Below are 25,550 nucleotides of genomic sequence, written 5' to 3'. Positions count from 1 at the left end.
CGGAAGCCGCCGTCTGTGGTTCACTGCTGGGAGTCGGTGCTAGCATCGCGCTCCGGGAGCCACTCGGGTCTTTACGTGAATCCGATGAGACACGAAGTGTAAACTCCTCCCCCTCCTGCTCCGTGACTGTACTGGAGCGCCACCATTGGCTCCGGCCGCCCGGCCACGGGGGGGGCGGGGGCGGGGCGCGGTTGAATGACGGTCGTAGCTGTGTTGACAGTTGGGAGCCGAGGCGGCCTCCGGGACCCGCGGGGGCTACGTGTTTCACATGGACCGGTAACGGGCTCAGAGGAGCCCGGTCCCGTCTCTGGCCACCGCGGGATGCTGCAGACCGTGTGCGGACTGCCAGGCGGGAGGACACGGTGTCGGCGGCGAGCGGACGTTTTCACGGGTCGATGATCGAATCCGGCCCCGAGCCAGCAAGAGTCAGAGCGCGGGGTTAGTCTCCATAGGCTGTTCCGGGAAGCACGGGCTCACATTAAAAGCTGAAATAGGCGGCGCCTGGTAAATCCTGGGGAAGACGGCTCCGACCAGACTGACACATTCATCTGCAGGCTGGAGTTTACTCGCTGAAGGTGACGCTCAGACCTCGGCTCCGAGCAGCTTGTGAGGCTCGTCTGTCGGTACGGCACCGTGGGCCGGTACAGCACCGTGGGCCGGTACAGCACCGTGGGCCGGTACAGCGCCGTGGGCCGGTACAGCACCGTGGGTCGGTACAGCGCCGTCTGTCGCACACCTGACGGAGATCCAGTCGTATTTGTTTTTTTTGCTCTTATGTCAGTGACCTATATCTCATGCATGTGCGCCGAAAGCCCACAGTAACCTCACCACTGGACCAGACAGCATGGGGATCAACGGGGTAGACAACCAAGCGCAGCCGTGCAGCGGAGCCTGCCGGCCGGAGCAGCGGGCTGCGGGTCCGCACAGAGATGCTCCTCAAGAGGCAGACGGGAGCGGGGATGATCGGGCGGCGGGGGGCGAGAGCAGAATCGTGCAGGAGGACGGCGCCATGCAGCTGATCGAGGCCGGGTCCAAGCCGCCCTCTGATTCCGAGGCGGGGGTCCAGGTGCCGCGGCTCGGCCAAGATGCCGGATTCGTCCCACCCGAAGGAGGTTTCGGCTGGCTGGTGGTTCTTGCTGCAACCTGGTGCAATGGGTCGATCTTCGGGATCCAAAACTCTTTCGGCATCCTGCACTCGATGCTGGTGAAGGAGCATGCGGATCAAGACGACAAGACGACCCAGTTCAAAGTGGGTGAGTACCGCGCTGTCGGCTGGGCTGAGCCGGGGGGTGAGCCTGCACATCGGCTGGTGGACACGAGCACATTTAGTCCTGGGTGCACGCTTGGTTACAGTCAGTGAAGGAGTGAAATGTGTGGATCTTGTGTCTCCGTGACAGAAACAGATGACATCTGTCCCGGCGGTGGGCTGTGGGCTGCTGAACCGTGTGTCACATGCTCATGCGTCTAAAAAAGATGTGGGTCAGCTCAGGGCTCAAGTGAGTTTACCAGCCGACCACACGGTCCAGAGACAGGTGTGCCCCTGCGGTACATGTATACGCATTACTTCTTCTTCGCTGGAAATGCCCCGTGTGTGAGTTGCCTGTTTTGGAGACTACCGTCACTGATGTTAGATGGTGTTAAATGATTAACTTGCATTCAACTGACAAACACTGTGCTTGCTATCTATTCACTAACGCCACTGTTAACTCTATTAACCAGTTGCTGCAGATTCATTCAGCTTGTCACAGATGACCCTTTGATTAGTTCTCCCCCCTAAAGCCTGACAGGCAAACAAACCTAAGACAGACATCTGCAGACTCTGTAAACCTGTGAGCATACTGTCCTTAGTAACTGTGATAAAAACGTACTTTATTATAGTGGGCCATGCAAAAGAAGAAAGAAGAAAAAAGTTTTGCTCTTGTTAACATTTCATCCATAGTTTCCCTGCTTTTCTGGGTTTTCACTAGGACTACAGATTGTAACCGGAGACATTTCTGCCACATATACTATATAAGATAAGATCGCCTTTATTAATCCCACAATGGGGAAATTCACAGTGTTACAGCAGCAAAGTGGCAGTGCAGAGAAAAGAAACTGCAATAACAGGTATTTAAGAAAGATAAATAATATCAATATAATAATATAAAAAGCTGAAACACTTCTAGTAATTGATATTAACAATAAAGATGCTGTTGACCAAAGGTTCTGACCTACATGACCAGAATAAGACCGGTGTTCACCTGTGTTTGCCTGCGTGATTCAGTTTGAATCATTTTGCTGAGGATTATGTCACAGGTGTACGCTCAAATCAATTCTCTTTATTTCCTGGATTCTCAAAACTTTAGTGTGATTTAGAGAAATGGGGAAGGCAGGATGGAAAGCACAGAAAGAAATCCATCTTGATATAGAAATCACTGATGTCACTATGAAAGAATGAGGCAGTTCAGTCTTGTTTTATTCAAATAAATGAGTCTCTAGATAAAGTTTGAAAACCATGGCACAAAGACTTTGAATCCACTGATAATCCATCAGTTTTCTTGCTTTTATCTCTGGATATCTCGACACTCATGGTGTTAGAGCGCTGGCCTCTTGTTTTGTCCAGAATTACTGATTAAATGAATAATTATTTTAGGATGTAACAGCAGTGGACATTTTTCAAAACTTCCTGTCAAGTTTCACAATCACCAGCAAAGGTCAAGGTCAGGATGTAGGAAGGGATTACGGTTCTAAGACTGTTCCCTGGAACAAATTCAACCCTTGATTATTATCCGTGTGAAGACAGTTACAGGAGGAGGGAAAATTAACCAAAGGTTCCTCCTTTAAGTTGAACATCTTTAATGGCATCTTGCACCTTGTCATCTCTAATTTATGTTGAGGAAATTGCTGTGTCTGTGGGCAGCGTGACAAGGCGTCACATTACCTTCAGGTTGTGTGTGGTAGAAAGCCTGAGAACAGATGCAGTATGACTGGTGGCTGCTTTTCAAGAGTCATGTGAAACCAGACCTCCTCTGTATATGTTGCAAGCAGCAGAGGGCAGTTGCTATCAAGGTATTTATGTTGTTTTCCCCCTTTTTTGGCTTGTTGAGGATTTCAACCCTAGCTGTTCCTTGGCTTTAATTCTTGGTTGGTTTCATATGTGAAAGGATTAAGCGGGCAGGCTGAGTCCTGACCTTTACCTCCTCTCAGCAAAGGAAGAAAACAGAAGGGAGCAGCTTAGCTACAATACTCACAGCTGTAAAAGCTCCATTTGAACTATCCAGTCTGAGAAAGTGCAGTTAGTAAAAGTTAAATTCACATGTGCAGAACATCCAAAATTAACATGTCAAAGTGCTTCACGAGCACAAAAACCACAGACCATAAGGTGAGGAGGTGACAAGAAAAGACGATGATGTGATGAAATCTTGATTAGAGATTACCATTAGGTCTTTATACTGAACTTGATTATGCTGGGTATTTATTGTGCCTTTAGGGGTAAACAAGAGATTTTCAAAATAGCTCAGGAGTAACAAGGTGGGGGATCAGAACAGTCTTTACTATAAACAAAAGAAAATAATGAAGGAGAGGTGAGTGGATTATGAGCTACAGATGGTGTTGTTTTGGTTGATTACAGCATGGCACGGTCATCCTTGTTGTGGTCACATGTAGAAAAATGCTGGTATGTCAAGGTGCATAGTGAGTTCAAGTATCCAACACAACATTCTTTTGAAATCAAAAACAAAAACTGTGGTGCTTTTATAATCAGTGGGGAGTGAGCCCCCCTGAGAGGCGATGTGTGCCTGAACATGGGTGCGGCGAATGTGGGAGAGAAGTTCAGACTGCAGCACTGTGTCTGCTGCTGCAGAGTTTGTAAAACAGGGAATGCGTGTGAAGTGGCAGAAGAAAGGGACTGAGTGAATGAGTGATTAATTTTTCATTGATTCCCGAAATGATTTCCATCTATACGCCACTAGTGTGAAACAGGTAGTAGGAAGACTGTGATGAGACAAAGAAACAGGCTCATCGTCGACTGCCTCGTTCAAAGGAATCAAAACAAGATTGTTGTAACTCAGGTTCCATTAATAACACTGCTCCATCAGTAAGAGAGTAATTTTCCACTCTGACTTCAGTCTGAAGTGAACAGACAATAAATCATACTGACAGCAGCATTTGGTTATTAAGAGAGTTTTCCATTAAAAGTGGAAAAGACACTGATAATATATAAATGACATGCACATGCCACACACAGGCTCATAGGCCTTGGCTTGAATATAGGAAACCAGCCTTTTACCACCATAATTTGCTAAGTGGAAAATTATCTGAAGGCTACGAGCACCTCTGTGCCTCATTTATACACTGACACACACTACATTTCACACAGCACTTCAGAATAGCTCATAGTGACTGCAATAACAGTGGTACCGGACAAGTAAAGCTAGGCAGAGATTGGTGTCTGTTCATGAAATCTTCCAAAATTGCTAAAAAGTCCAGTGTCCAAATGTTGAGTTGTGTGTTTGATCACTCTGCTGTCCTCTTTGTGTAACCTGGTCTCTGTTATTTGGCCTGGCAGTCATTAGTATCAAGGTGAAATCAATATAACTTTCAAACATTTTTGTACTGAAGCTTTAGATGGGCAACACTCACCGGGTTCTTATGAGCTTAAAACAGTAAGGGCATTAGTGTCTGGCCTGGAATTTGAAAAACAGCAACATGACACTAAAACTCAACTGAAACACATGCTACTAACGTTTGTATTAGCTGGTCTTTAAAAGTCCTATTCTACCCTGTCAGTGGTGGAGAAACTCGAGGATCCCTGCAGTTTCCTTGCACTTTACTTGCAGAGTTGACACTATGGTCAACATTTCTCAAAAGCCAAATATCAACTCAGTAAGCAAAATATTCTAACCAAGACTCAAACATGTCTGTGCTGTCATAAGCAAACTTCTCCAGTCATTAACATAGTGCTGCATTGTAACTCTGCTGCCCCAGATTTCTTCAGCATCTCCAGGGTAGCTGGAAATCCCAGGTTGGCAGATCAGGGAGTACTGTGGCATTTTTGGCATTCCAGAGGGCAGGGGAATGGGTTCAGGTCAGATCAGTCTCTAAAGGCTCCACACACAAGCAGATATTTACAGAAGATCAAACAAAGGGATGAACAGATTTTGATGAATGCGGGTTCATCGGTAAAGTTTATGCATTTATTTATTGGCAGTTTTCCAGCAGGTGCAGAAGCAAATATAAAGGAGTGAATGCAGAGATTCCTGATGTTGTTTGAAAAGACTCGGTGACAGCTGGTCCCCCAAATGACTTGTCTTACACCTGCAATACTGCGGTTAGGTAACTAACGCTAAGATGAGGCTTTATGAACACAATACCATTGAAAGTACACAGTGGTAGCTTATGTTGCGCTACTTTGTTGAAAATATGGGGATCTCTGATGTCATATTATAGTAATAACCCATATTTCATATCTTTATTATCTTGGCACGTGTCATTGTTTGCTTCATACAACTGTACTTGCTCTTGGTATCTGCTACATACCTTCTGAATTAGCTTTTTTTTGCTTAATCTCTCAAACTGATTCTGCTCTTGCTGCGTACTCATAAAGGGTGTAAGCAGTGATATACATATAGGAAGGTTAAGTTTGCCTTGATGGTGGTGACCTGGTGAGAAATTAGCTAAGATAAGTAAAGAAGCTAAGTGAGGATTCGGGTGAAACATTTGCAGGTTTCTTCTCTGGTAAACAAGGCTTACAGTCTGCAAAGTATCAGACCTCTCTCAGGGAACTTATCTACACATACTTATGTTGCTGAAGGTAAAAATGAAGACATCACTTAATTTGCCACCAGACCCACTCATTAATAGTGAACCATGGAAAGTTTAAAGCTAACCGGAGTTATGGTCTTCGGCCAGTGTACTCTGTTAACCATAAAAAGGTGCTATAAAGTTATACGTGTCATTTGGATAGATTCCTACATTGTAATACCACTGTGTAGAGTCTGTGTTTTTCAGTTGAAATTATCGTGTATATCATACAACAAAACATTGTCCACCCCTCGCACCTGCTAAGGGCATTTCATGTGGCCTTGAGGGGAGGGGCTTCCGTACCAAGTCTATGGTCTTGTACCTTTGTGTTTCCGTTAATGTTGCCAAAATACTTACGGCTATTGTTACTATAACTGTGAGTACCCAAGACAGTTTTGAACACAATATGTTGCATTGTTTAGCAGATAGAATGTTTCCTCTGTGTGTCTATGGGAATTGTTTTAGGCACGAACACTGTGGTCAGAAAGCATTTGGACAGTCATTTGTTTTTGATTGTTTTGGCATTGGATTTGAAACCTAATAATTATGTGGATTTCTTTCAGCTTTAAAGGGGTGAGTCACTCCAATTCCCCCAAAATGTTTCCTACTTACTGCAGTGGTATCTATCTCTTCAGATAGTTGTGGTTTTTGCCCAGGTTTGGAGGTATGTGTCTCGGCTGCCACCCAATACATTGGAGGTGAATAACATTTTGTTAGTAGTGCCCAAAGCGTCGAAAACATTTGAAAAAGTCGGCAGCAACACGTCTTTCCAGGAACAATGTGTTTGTTACTCAGGATAATCCACAGAGCATGCTGTGAACAGTTTTCTTTGAAAGTACTTCCTGCTTTACTTACTGTCTGAGGGGCTAAATAGCTACAAATCCTACACTGGTCATCTGATGTGAGCATTAACACGCTCAAATGAAAGCTGAAATCTGGCACTTTAGCCTCATTGTTTCATTTCAAACCCAATGTTCTGCAGTATAGAGCCAACACACTGTCCACGTTCTTTGTTACTGCACTGTAGCTGCTGCTATGGTAAACAACTGTGACTGTCTCTGTGAACTCTATCTTTGGTTGCATATTGTAACTGCAGTGTTAGGTAATTATTCCGTCTCTTGAATGGTCTAAGAAGACCTGAAAGACATGAATGACTCAGCATTATCGCACTCGCAGCTATAGAAAAGCTGGTTTGTTTGGCATGCAAGATATTTGTTATGATGTAGAACTCATGTATGTTCTTTTGATGCAGACCAGTCAAACTAGCCATGTTCAAACGTGTAGAAATACAGTTTAGTATGAACATCAGTCAAACTTGCATGGTTTGGTTTGGTTTGGTTTGGTTTTATTTTGCCATAAAACAAATTGACATACTTACAAATATATATATATATATATATATATATATATATATATATATATATATATATATATATATTACACAAAACAAAGAAATCCACCAATCACAGGCCTGTTCTGCCTAATGCAAGCTACACTAAGTGACCTTTGTTAACCTCTCGGTGCATTCAATGACGCTACCTCTTTAAAAATACAACAGCATTTCTCTGCTGCAAGATGTTTGTTCCACCAATGTACAGATGGGACATATAAAGTCTCTCTGTCTCACTCGTCCTGTCAGACTGCATCCATCATGTATCCATACACACACACAGAGACACACACAGAGACACAGTCCCACACTGCGTTCTTTTTCTCTTGTTTGAAAATGTTCAGATCTAATTGTTTCTAATGAGTACACTCCTCTCAGTCTATTCACAGACCTTTGCCAGGGCGGAGGAAAATGGGGGTTTGGTTGTGTTGGCCAGAAAACAGAAAAGAGAGTGCAGTAAAAAGACGTGGGTCTGCAGTCTTGTCAGCCTTTGATTGTTCATTAGACCTTGTTTGTTGCAGAGAATGTGCTTTGATTTTTTTACACAGTAAACAGCACGTTGCATGTTCCAGAGTTTACCCCAGGAACTGTCATGATCTTCTCCACACTGGTCCAGCCAGGAACTGTGGATGCAGGCTCAAGACAAAGTAATTGCATAATTTGTCATAGCATGACAATAACCATCAATTACTGTAAAATTGCTCTACTGCTGTTATCATATTACCTCAGAGCTAGATAGCTGCTGCCACCAGTTCTTTAAGAGACTCCGGGCTCTGTTGAAGCTGGGTGAAGGAAAAGCTTCTGGGAATTAAGCCTTGTGCTTAGTGAAGTGTTCGTAGTCCTCACTAATTTGCTGCCTGCCCTTTGTTCCTTTCTATTCAGTACTGTGTTCCACATTACTCTATGATGTCTCCCTGTGATCCCATCTCCCTGTAACAATATGTTCAGCCAAGGAGAGAGACCACAAAGGTGAACTAACAGCCTTGGTTTAAAGTTGTGACCTATGATGTTTGTTATTTTATCTTCATCCTTTGTTGGCTTACACATTTACTCCACCACTGAGACATATATTCCTTTCATTTTCTATTGCTGAAATTTAAGTGTGTGTCTTTTTTGGCCTGTTCAGCCAGGTTGGCTCAGTCTAACAGCACCATCAATAAGAAGGAATATGAGAAGCTGGAGAAATACCAGTAAAGACAAAAGTGATCTCAGACGTAGAAGCAGACAAGACTGTGGTCATTAATTTCTGAGATTCCAGGCAGCAGAGGACAGTAAAATCAGCCCCATTCTGTCAAGAGTCTCGAGATGAGCAGATTTTTGGGTGATAAAATTTTTAGAGCTATGTATATATAGTATGTCATTCACTTTTAGGGCTATATGTTTTATTCCTGACTGCATGCCACATGTCGAAGCTGCAGGCTATTCTTGTGAACCACTGAATTTGGACGCCACTGTAATCATGGGAGTCATTTAATGGCTGTCTGGCCACCATCCACTTAACCTTCCCATATATATGCATATGTTTAGCCATCAACACAGTAGAGTAGCCCTAACTGGAGAGATTACTGGGCAAAGTTGGCTCCCTTCTGACTGATTTCTTTTTTTGCAGTATTGAAGCCCACACAGAGCAGTCTAATGTTTTCCATTGTGGTGCTGTTTCAGCTCGTTATTTCCATACTGGAAAGCCATGTTTGCTCAGCCCTCAAGGCAAACATGTATGAGTAAGATCCAAACAGATGAAATGCGTTGCACAGCAAACATGATTTTTTCCTCAACATTGTTGCTTGATGATCATTTGAGGGTTGAGTATATTTCAAGCTGCTACAATCCAAACTTTTAAATTAACCATGAATGTCAGAATGGTTATTTGTTGTGCTGTTGTAATGTTAAGGTGCTTATTGGAAGCCAAACCCCAACTCTATGGCTTATGAGGTAAAGTGGGTTAATCCGATCTCATGCAACGTTGCCACTGATTTCTCCCTCAGTGGGATACTTATATTTTTATGTATAGTGATCAGGTCGAGATGTGTTGGGAGGCAACTGTGGATCAACCATATGTTTTTACTTAGACCAATTAAGTGTTTTCTGTTGCACCTCATGGTGACACTGAGATAGTTACTGAATGGCTTCAAGTTCATGAAGAACATGTTAAATAGTAGAATTTGTCCTCTCTTGTTTCATTTGGATGAGTAAACTAAAGGACGGCTGAGGTGCAGGCCTGACTTTGTAATGTACACCATGAACCAACAGATGTGTACAAAATGTGTGGTACAGAATGTTTAGGACAACCCCTACAACAAAGACTGTTTCTGTTTGCTGAAGAGCTCAGGTTTCAGTGTGTGTGTGTGTGTGTGGGTGTGTGTGGGTGTGTGGGTGTGTGTGTGTGGGTGTGTGTGTGTGTGGGTACATGAACATGTGTGTAAATGGGTAAATGAGTCCATCAGCCTGTTTGTCAGTCTCTCTGGTCTCACTCCCACTGACCTGTTAGATCAGTGCGACCCACAGCCCGGATACGATGGTAGACATTAAAGCTACCTTTGCTCCCCGGGAGACTGGACCCAGACATTTGTTTGTTTGCACTTCAGGGCACGCAGTGTCTCTGTTGGATCATTGTGGCTCGTTATGTTTTAACACTGGGTGGGTATTGCACCACAGGCCAGGACTATCCGCTCTGATCCGCCTGTTAAATCTGCTTAAACACCATGAGAAAAAAATATAGTGTGTGTCTGATGTACATGATGCAAATAAAGGTGCAATAAAGAGTTACATGAATTTATATTAATGAATCACATCAGATGGTGAAGTGGTATCAAGTTGTTCCTGTTGTCTGTGTTATGAAATGCCTACAAGCTAATGTAGGTACAAGATTCAACACAAAGTACACATTTACTTATGACTGAGACCTGATCATGAAGACTTGCATAAGGTCCTTGTTGTTATTTGGTGACGCCTTTTTAATTTCCATGCAATAACTTGCATATGCAAAAAAAATATCTTATAAAATGATCGACAGTGTCCTTATGTCAGTGTATTGCACTTCATATATGTTGCATTTCACGTGTTGATTTATAGCTCACAGTGAATTTCATGTTACATGGATGTTAAGCCTGATACAAACAGACATCAGATTGTCTTAAATGTGTTGTGATAGCTACAACATACTGCATTTCTACATCTTAATGATGATTAATCATCTCCCTTCTCCTGTTCCTCTGCAGCCTGGGTCGGGGCCCTGGCCATGGGAATGATCTTCCTTTGTTCACCTGTGGTCAGTATGTTCACCGACCGCTTTGGCTGTAGGAAGACAGCTGTCAGCGGGGCGGTGCTGGCTTTTATAGGGTTGCTCAGTACGTCCTTTGCAAAGTAAGTTGGTGTACATTTATTAAAGACCTCACTTGTTTTTGCCTCAGTTAGTGCTGCTGGTTTTATTACACTTTAGTCACAGACCTAGTGTTAACATTCAGAATCAATACCTGGCATTGCTTTTAATAACACTGTCCTGAGTCCTGATGGAATTTCCAGAAGTCCGACCATCTGGATGAAAAATAATCCATCTGCTGCACACCAATAAAGATTTCTTCCACTAAGTGATGATGTCTAATCATCATTTTATTGTTTTTTTGCATGAACAGTTTATACAATAGTTAATGTTACAGGCCTGATGATTTTCTGCTCCTATTTAGCATCTTATCGTCACTATTGTCTCATCTTCTCTTCCTTTCTCGTTCTCTTTTTTGTTACTTTACTCCTCCTTTTCCATTTTTCTCTTTTATTGCAGCTCCCTGAGCCTTCGTTATTTCACATATGGCATACTGTTCGGCTGTGGCTCTTCCTTCGCCTTCCAGCCCTCGTTGGTCATCCTCGGCCACTACTTCCGCCAGCGCCTGGGCCTGGCCAACGGCATGGTGACGGCCGGCGCCAGCCTCTTCTCCATGGGCCTCCCGGTTTTGCTCGATAAGGTGGTGGAACCTCTGGGCCTGAGCTGGACCTTCAAGATCCTTAGCCTCTTCATGCTGGTCCAGGCCCTGCTGGCGCTGACGTTCAAACCTCTACTGCCAGCTGGAGGAGGCATGGGACCACCAGGCATGGGTCCTGACCCTGCTGGACCCCAAACCCAGTCGGGGGCTACTGCTCAGGGTGGGAGCAGGTGGAGCAGGGTTCTGGCTGGGCTCAGAAAATACTTCAACCTGCGTGTGTTTCACAATGTGACATACCGGGTGTGGGCGTTTGGAGTGGCTACAGCTGTACTGGGCTACTTTGTGCCATATATCCATCTGGTAAGACATCTCATGAGCATTAAAGATGGTTAACTCAACCCAGGACTGTAGAAACATCTTGAAAAAAGTTCAAGTCTTCTCTCTTAGTTTCTTGCATGAATCAGCTTGTGATATCTTGTTTATATTTGATAGATGATAATGGAAGATCGTATGTAGCTACTAAGCTCTGTGTACTTTACAGTCTTTCATCCAGCTCAGCTGGGCTAAATCAAGACCTAATATGGAATACATACCATAACTTTCTTAGGTATTTTTGGTATGTGACTGTGATATTATTGCTATTACAAGGTTATATAAACAGCATTATGGTTTTGAATGGTCAGAGTTGTATGAGACAGAGGTGGTGGGGGGGGGGCTGATGTAATAGATAGCTGTACTGTTGCATCGTGGGTGGTCCGATGCCATTCCTTCCCTGTGGGGTTTGAGTGGAGGCCAGTGGAATCCATGTCAGCATGGTCTGAAGATCTGATTTGTTTCTATCAATTTGTAAGAGTAACGGCTTTGACTATCAGCTGCCGGGCTTCTGATGACAGAGCTAACTGTCCTTTCATGGTTCATTTCATGGTTGTTTTTGCTGCAGCGTTCACATCTGCTCTGTAAATCACTTGTCCTGTGCTCTCCTTTGAGTAAAAATCTGAAACCAGAAGGAGAATATCATACTGCACATTTTATTGGTTCATGATGGTGCCCCTTGTCTTTGCATTAATACCATTAGCTCTCTGTTACGTCTATAAAAACCTGTCATGTTAAGAAGCCAGCCAGGCAGCAGCAGCTTACCCTAACCCCTAACCCCTAACCCCTAACCCCTAACCCTTAACACAAGAGCCACAGACTTTAAGAACAACCAGCATTAACTTTCATGACATGAACACACGTCTTGTCCTAACTGGGAAGAGTTGCTCAGATTACACACAGACGTGACTTCAGTCTGTTTAGATGCTGGTATGATCAGTCTCCTGATAACTCACTGTCCATGGCTGACAAACTCTTACACTCCTGCTGGGGCTCAGCCTGCTGTCAATCAACCACTGACAAACTGAGAGGAAAAGTATTTCTGACATTTCCCCAAAGACTTTTTCTTTCTTTTGTTACTAAAAAAAAATAATTGACAATGAAACTGCAAAAAGGTTTTGTCAAAATGTGACTTTAATAACATCATAATCAAAAAAGTGAAATCACTCCCAAGTCAAAGTACAATAATTTTGCATTCACTAACAGTTAGATTACAAAAGTCAGCTGTATTTGCTCAGTCTGTACACGAACTATGACTGTGACTATCACTCTGGTGTGAAATAGTGAGATAGTAAAGGATGGGGATGAAGTGTAAAGCTGCAGCGTGGAGCTGTGAAGTTGCTCTCCCTCTATCCAGATGTCGGATGTTCCAGCTCCGGCCTCCCTCTGTCAGGCCTGTTGTTTCAGGCCCAGGCCCAGATGTAAACACAGCCCCGGCCTTTGTATTGACTCAACCACCTCAGGAAACCTCTCCTGTATGGCCTCTCTGTATCCCTAAACATGCCTATCCTATGGCCATTGATGAATGTAGAGCCCTTCAAAGCAGAGCAAATATTTCACAAGGACCAACATGCTCAGGAAAGACTTCAGAGGCAGTTTCATGTTTTGGATCTGAATTGGGGGGTCAGGGCTGAGGGGAGTGGGAGGGTCTGACCTATATGCGTTGGGTCTTCCTGTCCTGCTGTTCCAAACGTTCTGGATGAAGACATTTTGTTATTGTTAGACTGTGGCTTTGAGGTTATGGATGGTCAATTCCGTCACTCCACCAAATGCACACCCATTTACTGAGTTCATTGACTTAGGCGCAGACCACAAAAACATCTGAAAAGGTTCAGCAGCGGGTTGTGTGGTATCTTTGTTGGCTCATCCAGTATTGGCAGCTCCTGGAGTGTTTCTTCTGCAGCACAATCACGTTATCCACTGTTACAAACAGCCAGTCTCACACTGCACCATGTCTGTCTTTCTTTTCATGCTGCAGATCAACTTTGTGGAGGAGAAGTTCAAGAACAGTCAGAAGGAATGGGTGCTCCTGGTGTGCATAGGAGCTTCGTCCGGGGTGGGACGCCTTGCTTTCGGCAAGATTGGCGACCTCATTCCCGGTCTTCATAAGATCTACATGCAGGTGAAGAAATTAAACATCTGCACATAAACTTAATTTAAAAAAAAGACTTGAAGTGAACTATTAAGATTTTTCAGACTGTGTAATCTGACACACATATTATCACACTGAGTCAGTTTAATATTATTCTATTAAAAGGGTAATTTAGTATAACTAAAGCATTAGCATTAAAGCTAATTATATTTGCAACTGGAGTGATTCCGTGTCATTAATGCCTGATTCAGCTGCAGATAAACATGACTCAGATTCTATTTGAACTCACAGAATGAAAAGAAACTTAATTGTTGCTAGAAAAATTCCGAGCCTAGATAATGGGAGGGAAGATTCAGTCCTGAGTAAAAGAAAGAAAAAGGATTCAGAGCAGTTTGAGAGGAGAATACAAACAGGATTTGTCATTTCTTGCTGGTGTATATCCAAACAAATTCCTGCTGAATGCAATTGGCTGAGCCAGAACCACCACACTCACTCTGTATGTTGTCAAAGCACGTACAGTGATTCAGCAGAGGCACACTGAGTCTCTCTCTGACAGATTTATGAAAAAGCTTGAAATTGAAAGTCCGTGACTGATATTAATACACAAAAATATATTTATCATGCCCCTTTGGCACTATTGGCCATTGAGAGTGTGCAAGACTGTTGAAAAGGATAATGTGTTTACAGTGTGCTGCTCAATAGTTCACCTGCTGTCATAATTAAAGAGACACACTGGCTGTGGTGGAGTCTTTCACAGATGGAGAGCCTTGTTCTTTTCTGTCTTTTATCCAGAGTTGGACCCTCACTGTAGTTTTAAGAGTCGGGCACAGTATGGTAAATATGTAGGGCTTTAAGGTAACACTTTGGCTCATCGTTAAGGAACAGAGCCCTGCTTCACAGTTCACAGTATTAATCATGAACTTAGAGCTCAGTATAATATGACTGTTCAGATGTCTTTTCAAACAGACAGGCAGACTTCTGCAGCAGCAAACAAAAGGCTGATAAAAATATGTTTTTCAGACGATGGTACAGATGTATAAAGATTCCTCAGCTGTATATTCCTTCCCACATAACTCATACTACATGAACCAAATTGGTGTTAGTACCAGCCTCCTGTCAACTCAGGTTTTACAAATTCCTCCAAGGAGGAATGTCTGGCTGCCATCCCCACACACAGACAGTCTCAGTCCAGACTGTCCTGGTCTGTGGTTCCCTGATGGTGGATCAAGCTCCTGAAGTCTCTCAGAGCAGGATCGAGTCTCTCCATCTACAGGACGACTCATCTTTTCTGAGACACCTTCAACAACGCCAACATGCAACATTCCTGTGCACCTTTGATGCACTTCTTCACTTAATCTCCTTGCACTTATTAAATAGATGAAGTACTCAGTACTTAAGGCAAAGTTTTTCTACTGCACCAAAGCTTTAGTGATTTCCTTCACTTTAAGTCACTTTGGATAAAAGGCAAATGAGTAAATGTAAAGGAAAACTACAAAAAATATCAGCACTGTTGATAATTTCTAATATTAAAGTTTCTTGGCAGAGAAAATATTTTCAGCAGGTTTCAGCTCCTGGGCCTGTATCAGACCCTGCTCTTTATATTTTATCCCATTTTTTCCATTTTATATATGTAGGTGTTTATCAAGCTGGAGGGTTTCCTCTGCTGCTGTACAAATACAAAGACACTGAAAGCTGCTGTTGTCGCTTTGTTTCAGGTGGTGTCCTTCATGGCTCTGGGCCTGATGTCCATCATGATCCCTCAGTGCTCGGTGTTCGAGGGACTGGTGGTTGTGTGTGTGTTCCTGGGGCTGTGTGACGGCTGCTTCCTCACCATGATGGCTCCCATAGCGTTCGAGCTTGTTGGCCCCATGCAGGCCTCGCAGGCCATAGGCTACCTACTAGGCCTCATGGCTCTTCCCATGACAGCAGGTCCACCCATCGCTGGTGAGAAACGTGCTCTTTTTCTGTCCTGTTTTCACAACATAGCACTGATACATTAGACTCACAGTGATCAGGCTCCTTTCACCGACATCAGGATGTTGGCAGTAACGGTGCACAACGAGTTGACTGATGATAGCAGAGAAAAAGGGTTGAGCAAGGATTGAAAAGATGTGGAGACCAGGTAAGACAAATGCATGGCAAGATAAATTGAACAGCCAGTTGTATTTAGAGAGGGTTGGGCTTACAGCCAACTGCAGGTTGCCTCCAGGGCTTTGTCTCGAGAAAAAAAGCACATACAGGGTCAGGCCTCAGAAATTCACTTCCTTTGTCTCCACTGCCTCCCCCTTCTCTCTCCCCAGTGCTCCAGCAACAGCAGTGTATAGAGGAGCACTGATGGCAGACCATTAATTTGATGACGGCATCATTTCTGTTGCCAACCACTTTTAGTTCTCACACATAGCTGAACTACAGAAAACTACACAAATCCATTTGTGGCTTCAGCTCAGCATACAGGATGGTCGATGGCAAAGAAAATTAATGCTGTCCAGCCGTGAAATTCATGAACTGATTCTCACAAACGCTGATTTCTGTTTCAGATTACATCAACTATTCTCTATACTAGAGCAGATCTTTATGTTGAAAATCTAAATGATGGTTGGTTGAAGCTCTGTGTTATACATTTTTCTAAAGAACAAGCTTTCTTTTGTTCTGTTAATCTGATTATAGCAGTAATTTGTGGATCCAAATGCACTGGCTTCACATGTCACTAGTTTATCAATTTTACCAAAATAGTTGATGTTTTTTAGAGAATGTGTGTTGCAGTGAGGCAGCAGAAACTGTCGGGAGGAAGCAGTTTGTAAGGAGGATGGTTCAGAGAAAAAATGCAGTTATCTTGTGCATTCTCCTGTTCCCTATTGTTCCTGCTCGTTTTATGTCAGAAAGATGTCAATCTTTTCAGTATCTACTGCAGACACTGTCTTATCATAGGATTTATACGACCCAGTGCATATGTCACACTATAGTGTGAGGTTCTTTTCATACCAGCAAAGAAGCAGAACACAAGTCTCACCCCCTGTTCAGACCTGGCGTTAACACACATCTTCAGTGATCCAATCACAAGTGGCCAGTTCTAAGTTCGTCACTTCACACCTGGTTTAAAATGCGTCTCCATGTGTGTCTTGAGCGACCACACGTGATCAGATCTCACTTGAAATAGTAAAATATCTTCGGTTCATTTGTTGTAGGACGAGTTCGCGTTCACACTCCTAAGCGACTGTGGCCACATTTGGTCCAGACCACCTCCGAATGTGGTCTGAGAGATTGAAACTCAAATGTGTCCTCAATACATCTCAGGTGCGTTCACACCTGAACGTCCACTTGTGATCGGATCACCTGAGATGGATGTTAACACTGGGTCTGAACAGGGCCTCAGAGGGCAAAGGGCATGGGGAGCTCCTCTGCTCCGTCTCCTCTCACGGCCACAAAACAAAAGAAGCAGTCTGTGGTAGATATAAACAGTAGCAGCTCACACACACACACAAATAATAAAAACCCCACTAAATAAGTAAAACATGCAACAAAAGGTCTTATCCTGACACGTATGGGATGCCGCTGTAATGAATGCACCGTTTGTGTCCACACACAAAGACCTGCATTCAGACATAAAGTAACCTACAGTGCAGTGGTTTTAACTGGAATATGGTTTTCTTTCTATCTGCTTTAACCAAATGTAAAACACAAAACCTGACATGATGCAGACTATTAATAAACAGACAATATACTGCAGGGGATCATCACTGTATCAACAACATGTTGTTCGGTACAGTCTCTACAGCTCATGAGCAAGAACATATGTAACAGGCACATCCTTCTCCCTGCTCTGAGCTGCAGGTACGGTCTGTTTGCTCTGGGTTACATGGAGCTAAATACGGGATGCACATACACATAGTATAGACTGGGGGAGGTTTTACTGTCGTATTACATCACAATAGTACAGGCTTGTTGACTTCCACTGAAGGGTGCAGGGGGTTAGTATGGACCTCAATAATTTCAGATATTTAAGACGAATTGTTTCTTCCGTTAGTAGATGAGTATTGAACTTAGCTTACATTCTGTCAACATTTTTAAAGTTCATTAATTAGCCAAAACAATTACAGCCAAATCTAAGGAAATTTCACTGCATTCAGTTCTGACAATAACATGTTGTGCAGACAAACCCTGGCGTACACAACTACGGCAACTGCAACAAAGTGAGACATTAAACCACAACGTCACAAGTCAGCAGTAACAGGATTTCCAGCTCTTTGCTTTTTTAGAACATTAGAACAGTTTTGTAAAATATTCTTATTTGATTTCTTTTCAAGAGATAAATGAGGGAGTTGATACAACTCTAATGCTTGTGTAAACAGAGCTGGAGCCAAGACGTGGTTAGCCTAACTTAGCATTTAAGCCTGGAAGCAAAGTTCATCTTCAATTCCAAACTGGGCCTTCCAGCACCTCCTTATCCTAATATAACCAGAACAGTACATCTAGTGTGTTTGATCCACACATGCACAGGAATGTAAAAATGACAGTTAGTGGCTGTAGGGTGACTGTTACCAGGGTCAGATGCCCTCATGCCTGCACACGCATCTATCTACTGAAACCTGTGCTGACTGACTGTTGCTAGCTGCAGCGCGCCGTGCAACACAGAGGTGCTGGGCAGATGAGTTCATGATAAAGTAGTTTCAACTCCCCCTGAACCCACACAGCTCTTTCCAAAAACAAGTTTACACAGTGCTTCACAGACAAAAACAGATTAAAACAGTTTCAATGCAAGGACTGAACAAAAGAACTGAACTGTGCTGTAGAGCTATTGTAAGGTGTATTTTTGGAACCTGTTCGGAGGTGTACCAGTCGTTTCCCCCTGGTCCCGGTCTGTATGCCAGTAGTCATATATTTTTCTTACCTTGTGTCCTTGACATCTGACATCCTCCAACAAATATGTTGAGTGCATTTAATTCCTCAAAGCCCAGTTTTTAAATAGCTTTGTAATGTTTGCTTTGCTAACGGTCTTCTTCACTGCCCTCGGTGCAGTACTTATGTTTGTTGTCACATCATCACACCCAACTGCCAATCAGTGGAATAGTGTGGAAACCAAGTGCTATTGTGCGTATATGTGCTTGTATGTATGCATAATACAAACAGAATGGGTTCCCACTCAGTCACTTGAGACCTTTAAAGGCCTTTTGTGTTTCCACGTCACCTGCAGGCCACCATTGGTTCTCCAACACATTTGGAAAGGTAGAGTTGTTGACGTCACCGGTAGATGGAACTAAACCCTCCACGCAGATCCTCCAACTTACACACATGAGAATTTGATCTCCTCATTAACGATACACGTATCCCCCTGCCATCACTTCCCAGGTCTCCTACATGACTACTTTGGGAACTACACAGTGGCCTTCTCCCTGGCTGGGGTGCCTCCTATTGTGGGGGGCATGGTGCTCTTCTTTGTGCCCCTGATACACTCCAGGCTTCAGCAGAGCCAGGCTGCGGCGTCCCCAGAGGAAACGTCCACGACCGCCCACATGTTGCCCACTGCCTCACCAGCAGAGGAGCCCAAGAGCTGCTCCAATGGAGACATCCTGCCTGGCTACACTGACGTAGAGACACACATCTGAGTCGCACCGTACAAAGGTTGCATACATTCACACACGCCAAGCACATGTCATTTATCTGCACCTGGAAATATGTAAACACACACGCTGCTCCTTATGTTTACTTTCCTTTTGCTTTTTCTTCCAGGGATTCAGCCCACCAGCACCTTCTCTCATCCTTAGATCCTCTCAACCAGAGCTCTCTTGTTGGCTGACCTTTAACCCCTCCTGGCCCTCATTGGCTGTTTGTTATTTTCATGTGGAGAGAGGTTGAATAGGGCACCCTGGCTGCAAGCCACAAGTAGGCACATCAGGGTAGGGTGATGGAAATGTTTAAGAAGGATAAGCACAACACAGTTTTATCAGTGGGGACTCTGTAGTCACACATTCCTCCACGAGGAAAGAAATTAAGAGATTTTAATGGTAGTTTTAATTTCACAGCATTTATGACTATAAATATATATTTACATTTATATGTATAGTCATAAATATAAAGCATAGTCATGTTTATGACTAAATTGATTATGCTTTGTTTTTAGATTCCATATAAACACATTGTTAAGATAACGAGGCATATAAAATAAGAACTAGTGAAGGGATACATTCACAGATTTCTTTATGTAGAACCTCATGCATCTATATTCTCTCATCTTATTTAGTCTGTGTAGCTGAAACACAAGCTCATCTTGATGATTTGCAGGTTTGCTATTCCACTGTCTGCTGTGACAGCTACAAGAGAGACACACAGATCTGTTGTAAATGTCACAGGAGAGAGATCAGCCACCAGACACAATCACCTCAACTCAACCGAACACTGCACCACTCTGCACCCACAGTCAGGGTCTAAAACCTGAGCAACATTACTTCAGCTACTCCACCAGCCCGGCTGCATGGAAGACAGATATGTGACGATGGCAGCTGTTGATTCCACTGATTAACATGCCATGAACCCTAAAGTGTTTGATCTTTTTAAAATAGGTCATGGACTTTGCATCATGTGGCAGGTTAACTTATGCAGTCAGAGCTAAAAGAGGTGAGCAGAGAGAGCTGTGCATCTCCTGCCTGAATCACTGAGACTAAACTCTGCAGTTGATGCGAGGTCTTGTCCTGAGTCAGCCTTAACTTTCAGCTTTCTGTTTTTTCCGAGAATTGAACTCTACAATTTATATTGGCCTTTTAAAATTTTACCAGGGTGCTAGACAAATCTGCATAAACCGTGTTTGTTACTTTGAGAAATAATTCACAAATAGTTTAGAAGTGTGTAGCCTACACTGTAAACTTGCTGAAGAGGAAAGAATTGGAATCATGTCCTAATGGGAGATTGGTGGTGGTAGCATTGATTTTTTGTCATATTAACAAAACATTTTTGTATCTTTTTTTAAAAAACTTTTCCTCTGTGTGTGTGTGTGTGTGTGTGTGTGTGCGTGTGCGTGTGCGCGTGCGCGTGCGCGTGCACGTGCTGTTACGGTGTGTTGATAATGGGGGACTACTGAGCCGTCATCAGGCGTCTCACAGATAAATCAGTTTGCTGCTTTAGGTTCGTCATGAGGGCCTCACTCACTGTGTTAGCATTAATGAAACATTAAGATATTCCCTCAAGGGGACAGTCTGCAGTTACTGTCGGGCTTCATTAACATTTGGACCACTTACCTCTGCACTCTTAGATTACAGTTTCTCCTGAACAATGGACTTTATGAACAGATGTGAGTAGAGCTGCAATAATTGACTGTTGAGCGTTTTGAGTTTGAGTTATTCATAACTGAATATCTCAGAGGGGAACTGGGAGAGGAAAACCCTTGGTGTTACGGTGGTATTCCTCTCTGTCAATTCCCCCTGTTGCTTTCACTACAGACTCATTGTCTGTGCTACAACACTTTAGGGCCTAAAAACTACACAAACCTCACTGCTGAGTGTAGTTTTTTAGGGTCTAATGCTATAGGAAAAACAGTTCTGAATAGGAAACATACACCTTTACCTCAGTTACCCTCAATCTTCAGCAGTTTTGTTGAACACATTGACATTCTTCATTCATGTCATAATTTCACAGTTCTGTATAGTGGTTTGTTGTTGCAGTCTGAATCTCAAAACCATAGTTGCCAAACGCCGGTTTTCAATCACCCTTGCTTCCTCCAAAACCTCACTAGTGTCTGTTAAAGTACCACAAAACTGTGGAAATGTCAAACGTCCATTCCCCATGATCCAACAGTTGGTGCACGATCCATTTAGAGGTTTATCCTTCCTTCTTATTTTGCCTTCACATCCATTTGCTCTGCTGTTTTTGACCCTCATCATTCCTGCCCTCTGTTCTTCCTACAAAAGTGCAAATGGTCATTATTGTAGCTTCTCCTGTTCCCCATGTCTGTGGATGGAAAATGCAGATATTTAAATGTCTAATACTCTTGACTAAAGTTAGAGGAGTAACTAAAACAAAAGCGGTGTAGACATAAATTATGACTAAAGAGTGTAAAGCATGTTTGAAAGGAAAAACATAGGTCTCTAATTTGACTGAGGTAGTGCTGAATTCTCCTGGCAGTTGTTGATGCTATTTGCAGCTGCTCTTAAGAGACAAAAAAGGTCTGGATAAATAAAATTACAGGCAGCATGAGCTGTCCCCGTACCAGATGTAAGATAACCAATATCATAAACTGTCATCACAATTTAACTTGATAATATTTTTCAGATCAGCCAATTTTGAGATTCAACATTCTCAAAACTACATTAATAAATAAATAAATAAATAAATGCCTATATATATATATATATATATATATATAAATAAACAAACTAATTTGGGTTTTTCCATATTGCTTTATTTAGCACAATCAATGTATTCTTTCCTAATGAATAATGGATAGCTGTGAAATCTGTTGTAGATTTTATTTTTGTATTATGAATGTTGCAGGAGATGCTTTCTGAAACTGCAGAACTGCATGAAACATCAGAAACCCATCACCCTAATGTTCCAGTTTTAGTTATTTGGACTGCAACCACCCTCAATCTAAAATAACACTTTTACAGAAATAAATAAATAGGTAATATTTGATATGTAAGTTCAGATTCTGCTGGTTTGCACAGCACTAACTGAATCTCTGTTACTGCCCCAAGAGAAAGTGTAGGGTTGGGTGTTACTGACAAATTGCACTAGTTTGCTGCTTCTAAACTCGGGGCCTATGTTATTAAAGTCTCAGAATATTGGAATGAATGAGTGAATGAAACGTCTACAGGGGATTTTCCCTCTGGCAGCCATATTGGAGAACCTCAGCCTTTTGGTTACCAACAGCTCCAAAAGGCTGACTGTGTTTCTATGCACGAAATGTATCGGTCTCAACAAAATTAACTAGAATTTTTTTTAATTTTTTGACTGTGAACTGATATTTAGTTTTATTTTCTTTGTGTTGAATATGTCGTCAGCTTGTTAGCTTGCAGCTCATCGTCACTGTTATTTTCTAAAACACATTTTTGAAGAAGAGATGAGGACTAACAACAAGGCATTTGAGTCACAGCAGTAACCTCAGTTTAGAAACAAAACAAGTCTGCCTTACAGTAACTGACCAGATACACCTGAACCAGAACCTGTTGCTACATTTGAGACACAAATGCAGCAACTATACAGTGAAGTTTTCAGATTTTAATGTGACTTTTTACTCATTGTTTTTCTGTTTTTGCTTTCAGTATAGTCAATATTGGTCCTGGATGGTTCCACACAGCATACTTACTTATTTTCACCCGAGTCAACCTCACCCAGATTCTGGTCAGAAGCACCTGGGTGCTCCTTTTTATTAACCTACTGTAGATTCAAATAGAGGAAACTGACATGTATCAACATATGTACTTTACATACTTTGTTGGTTTTTGATTAACCATAAACTGTTTTATTGTTTTCTAATTTTTATTTGTTGGTGTTTTATTGATACAATTCAATGACTACTGGAAAAAAAGAACTGTTGAGTAACTTCAGATTTAAAATATATAAAAGTGAAGGAGCTGAACGCATGAAGAAGATAAATTACATCTGAATGGTTGCACGGTGTCTGTTCAACCAGTGTGTGGCTGGCCAAAGTCTTCTCATCTATGCAGCATTCCTGGGCTCTCGGTCCACTTCCTGTGACCACTTTACTCTCTGGAGTCGGAACATGCTTAACTAAAAGGTGAATGTTCACTTGGGTCCAGGTTTGCGTTTGTCTCCTGTAGCGTTCAGAGCTGTGGCCTGCAGAAGTTTCAGGAACAGTCCAGCCCTGTGTATGTTACCTGAACAATATACTACTAACATTACTACTTGTTTTACCTATTATTTTTAAGACTTTGTTTTATAATTAGAACGTTTTTGACCTGTTGTTTTCCCTAACAGTCAAAATGGTGAAAACTTTACCTTTCTCCTCTGTTTTTCTTCCTCTCCTGCTTGTCTGTGGCATTCAGTACGCAGGTCAGAGCTGCAGAGGCACATTTGGCACACAAGGCCGCACACGAGTCTGTCTTTTGTTATATTCTTCCTAAACAAGAGCAAAACAGGTCAATCAGTTTGTAATATTTACTATATTCAATATTTACTCCATTACAGCTTCATTTCATTTAGCATTCACTTAAATTTCCTGCTGATATCTTTCAGTTGGCAGAAAGCCGCCTGGCTTCTCAGTCTCACCTCAGCAGACTTCTGTTCTTCTGCTCTCCTTTGTGCCATTTTGCCTCCTCTGACCTCAATCTCCATTTAACTGTTTAACTGCTGTCTTTGTCCTCAGCCAGAAAACAGACAAACAATATGTGAAACAGGATAGATGAAGGTCTCTATATTATAAAGCTGGGACATGATTTGCAAAAACACCTCAAAGACTGCTGTGGACCACTTCCAGTTATGTTGCCAGTACCGTTCATCACTTTGAATTTTTGTGAAGTAATGTTTTCATTGCATTTGGTCACACGTGAATAATGTATAGACCTTTATATGCCCTGTATATGTTCTAGAAACCTTGTGTTATTCATGCATATTTTTCATCATCCTGACTGTAGGCATTGTGTTTTCACAGCCATGAATATTCAAACCTTTGCAGGTGATATATTCTCATTTATGTTTGTGTATGGACCCAGGGCTACGCTCGGCCCAGGCCTTCCCACAGCCTTACATGTTGAAATATGAGTCATATGTCAGCGCAGGGCTCTGCTAAACTTTCCTTCTCTAACCTCCAGTAAAGGTTGCTGCAGTTAAACCTCTAATGCCTCTCTGCACTTCTCAAAGCTATGAGCTTCTGTCCTCCCTCCACAAGCTATACCTTTTTATATAAATATCTGTTTTAGTCATTTTACAAAAATGTTTCCTACAAGGCCAGTGACGTCACAAGATCTCCAATTAATTCATGCTGCTAGAAAAATTTATGTAATTTTTGTGTTTTTGTCGATGTATTTTGAATCTGTATCAAGAGGCACATTTTTTCTATTAAACCAACAATAAAGATGTAATATGAAAACTGTCCTTGCTGTCATTGCCAATGGCTCTTTTGTGGGCTGTGTGCTTTGAGTCCTCAACTGCTCCTCTTCTTCAGGAGAGGCTGCAGGCACTCAGGTTTTAGACACGCAGTCATGTTGGAGATTAACCCCAGACTCCATTAAATGCATAACGACATGGCCGTTCAAAGGGAGAACTGCTGCTGTTTGGGGACACACTGAATGTGTCTTCAAACGTGTGACCGACTCATTATCACCACAGCAACATGGTTGTGTTTATTTAGGCATAAAGTCCTGCCTTGACTCCCCATTGCCCTATTTAACCTCTGTCTCACAGCCAGGCAGCCAATCATGCCTGAATCTTAAATATCACGCTTCCCCAAATCACTTTGAAACGGCAGAGCTCTTTAAAGGGAGCTATTGTGTATATGTCACAAGGCGCAGAATAAATCACTTGTTGAGACTGGCTCCCGAGCCTGAGGCCGTATCTTCTTTTTTTGATGAATGAGCATTGATAAAATGAAGAATGATCTTTAGCTGGGGAAATACATAAACAATAATGTTATTAAGCAATGTGGTCTTAAATGGAAACCAAAGTCTTTTATTAAACCACAAGACAGCTGCTCTGATCTGGCATAATAAAGGTTTATTTACATGATCAGAATTCAGAAACTGTCTCAAAACAAGTGTCGGTATTAAAGTAAGACATGATGCAGCAGGTCACAGACGTCAACTCTGAGTCAGAGAGTTCAAACACAGTGAGCATGTTGCTTTGGAAAGAAGATCATTTATGTCACTCCACCAGAGTTTACACCAGAACTATATAATAAATGGAAGTCTGAATTATTTTATTCTAACCAAATAATAATAATAATAATAAGTCTAATAAACAGCCCTTGACAATGAGCTAATTTTAGAAGGCCATATATTATACTTGAAATTCAGCCTGAGTTGTATGTGCATAGAGTAAAATATCCAGAGCT

General features: G+C 42.5%; 1 protein-coding gene across 1 annotated transcript; it reads left to right on the top strand.

Moving 5' to 3' along the window:
- Positions 1-24,595, top strand: slc16a2 (solute carrier family 16 member 2). Its single transcript, XM_071458237.1, has 7 exons — positions 1-1,253; positions 10,390-10,534; positions 10,950-11,448; positions 13,439-13,582; positions 15,268-15,496; positions 18,899-19,171; positions 19,280-24,595. Exons 1-6 carry the CDS (start codon positions 845-847, stop codon positions 19,153-19,155), a joined length of 1,683 nt encoding a protein of 560 aa, XP_071314338.1. The 5' UTR covers positions 1-844; the 3' UTR covers positions 19,156-19,171; positions 19,280-24,595.
- The last annotated feature ends 955 nt before the right edge of the window (positions 24,596-25,550 follow it).

The sequence above is a fragment of the Trachinotus anak genome, unplaced genomic scaffold (assembly GCF_046630095.1).
Source record: "Trachinotus anak isolate AG129_WGS33_773 ecotype Australia unplaced genomic scaffold, CSIRO_AGI_Tana_v1 ptg000021l, whole genome shotgun sequence".
Taxonomy (NCBI): Eukaryota; Metazoa; Chordata; class Actinopteri; order Carangiformes; family Carangidae; genus Trachinotus; species Trachinotus anak.
The sequence above is the reverse complement of the archived record's forward strand: the minus strand, read 5'-3'. Positions and strand labels throughout refer to the sequence as shown.

Bases quoted from the DNA above. Each gene is read 5' to 3' on its own strand.
- slc16a2 (XM_071458237.1), top strand. From the start codon at position 845: ATGGGGATCAACGGGGTAGACAACCAAGCGCAGCCGTGCAGCGGAGCC. The intron at 10,535-10,949 runs GTAAGTTGGTGT...CTTTTATTGCAG, and splicing joins CTCAGTACGTCCTTTGCAAA to CTCCCTGAGCCTTCGTTATT. The intron at 15,497-18,898 runs GTGAGAAACGTG...ATCACTTCCCAG, and splicing joins AGCAGGTCCACCCATCGCTG to GTCTCCTACATGACTACTTT.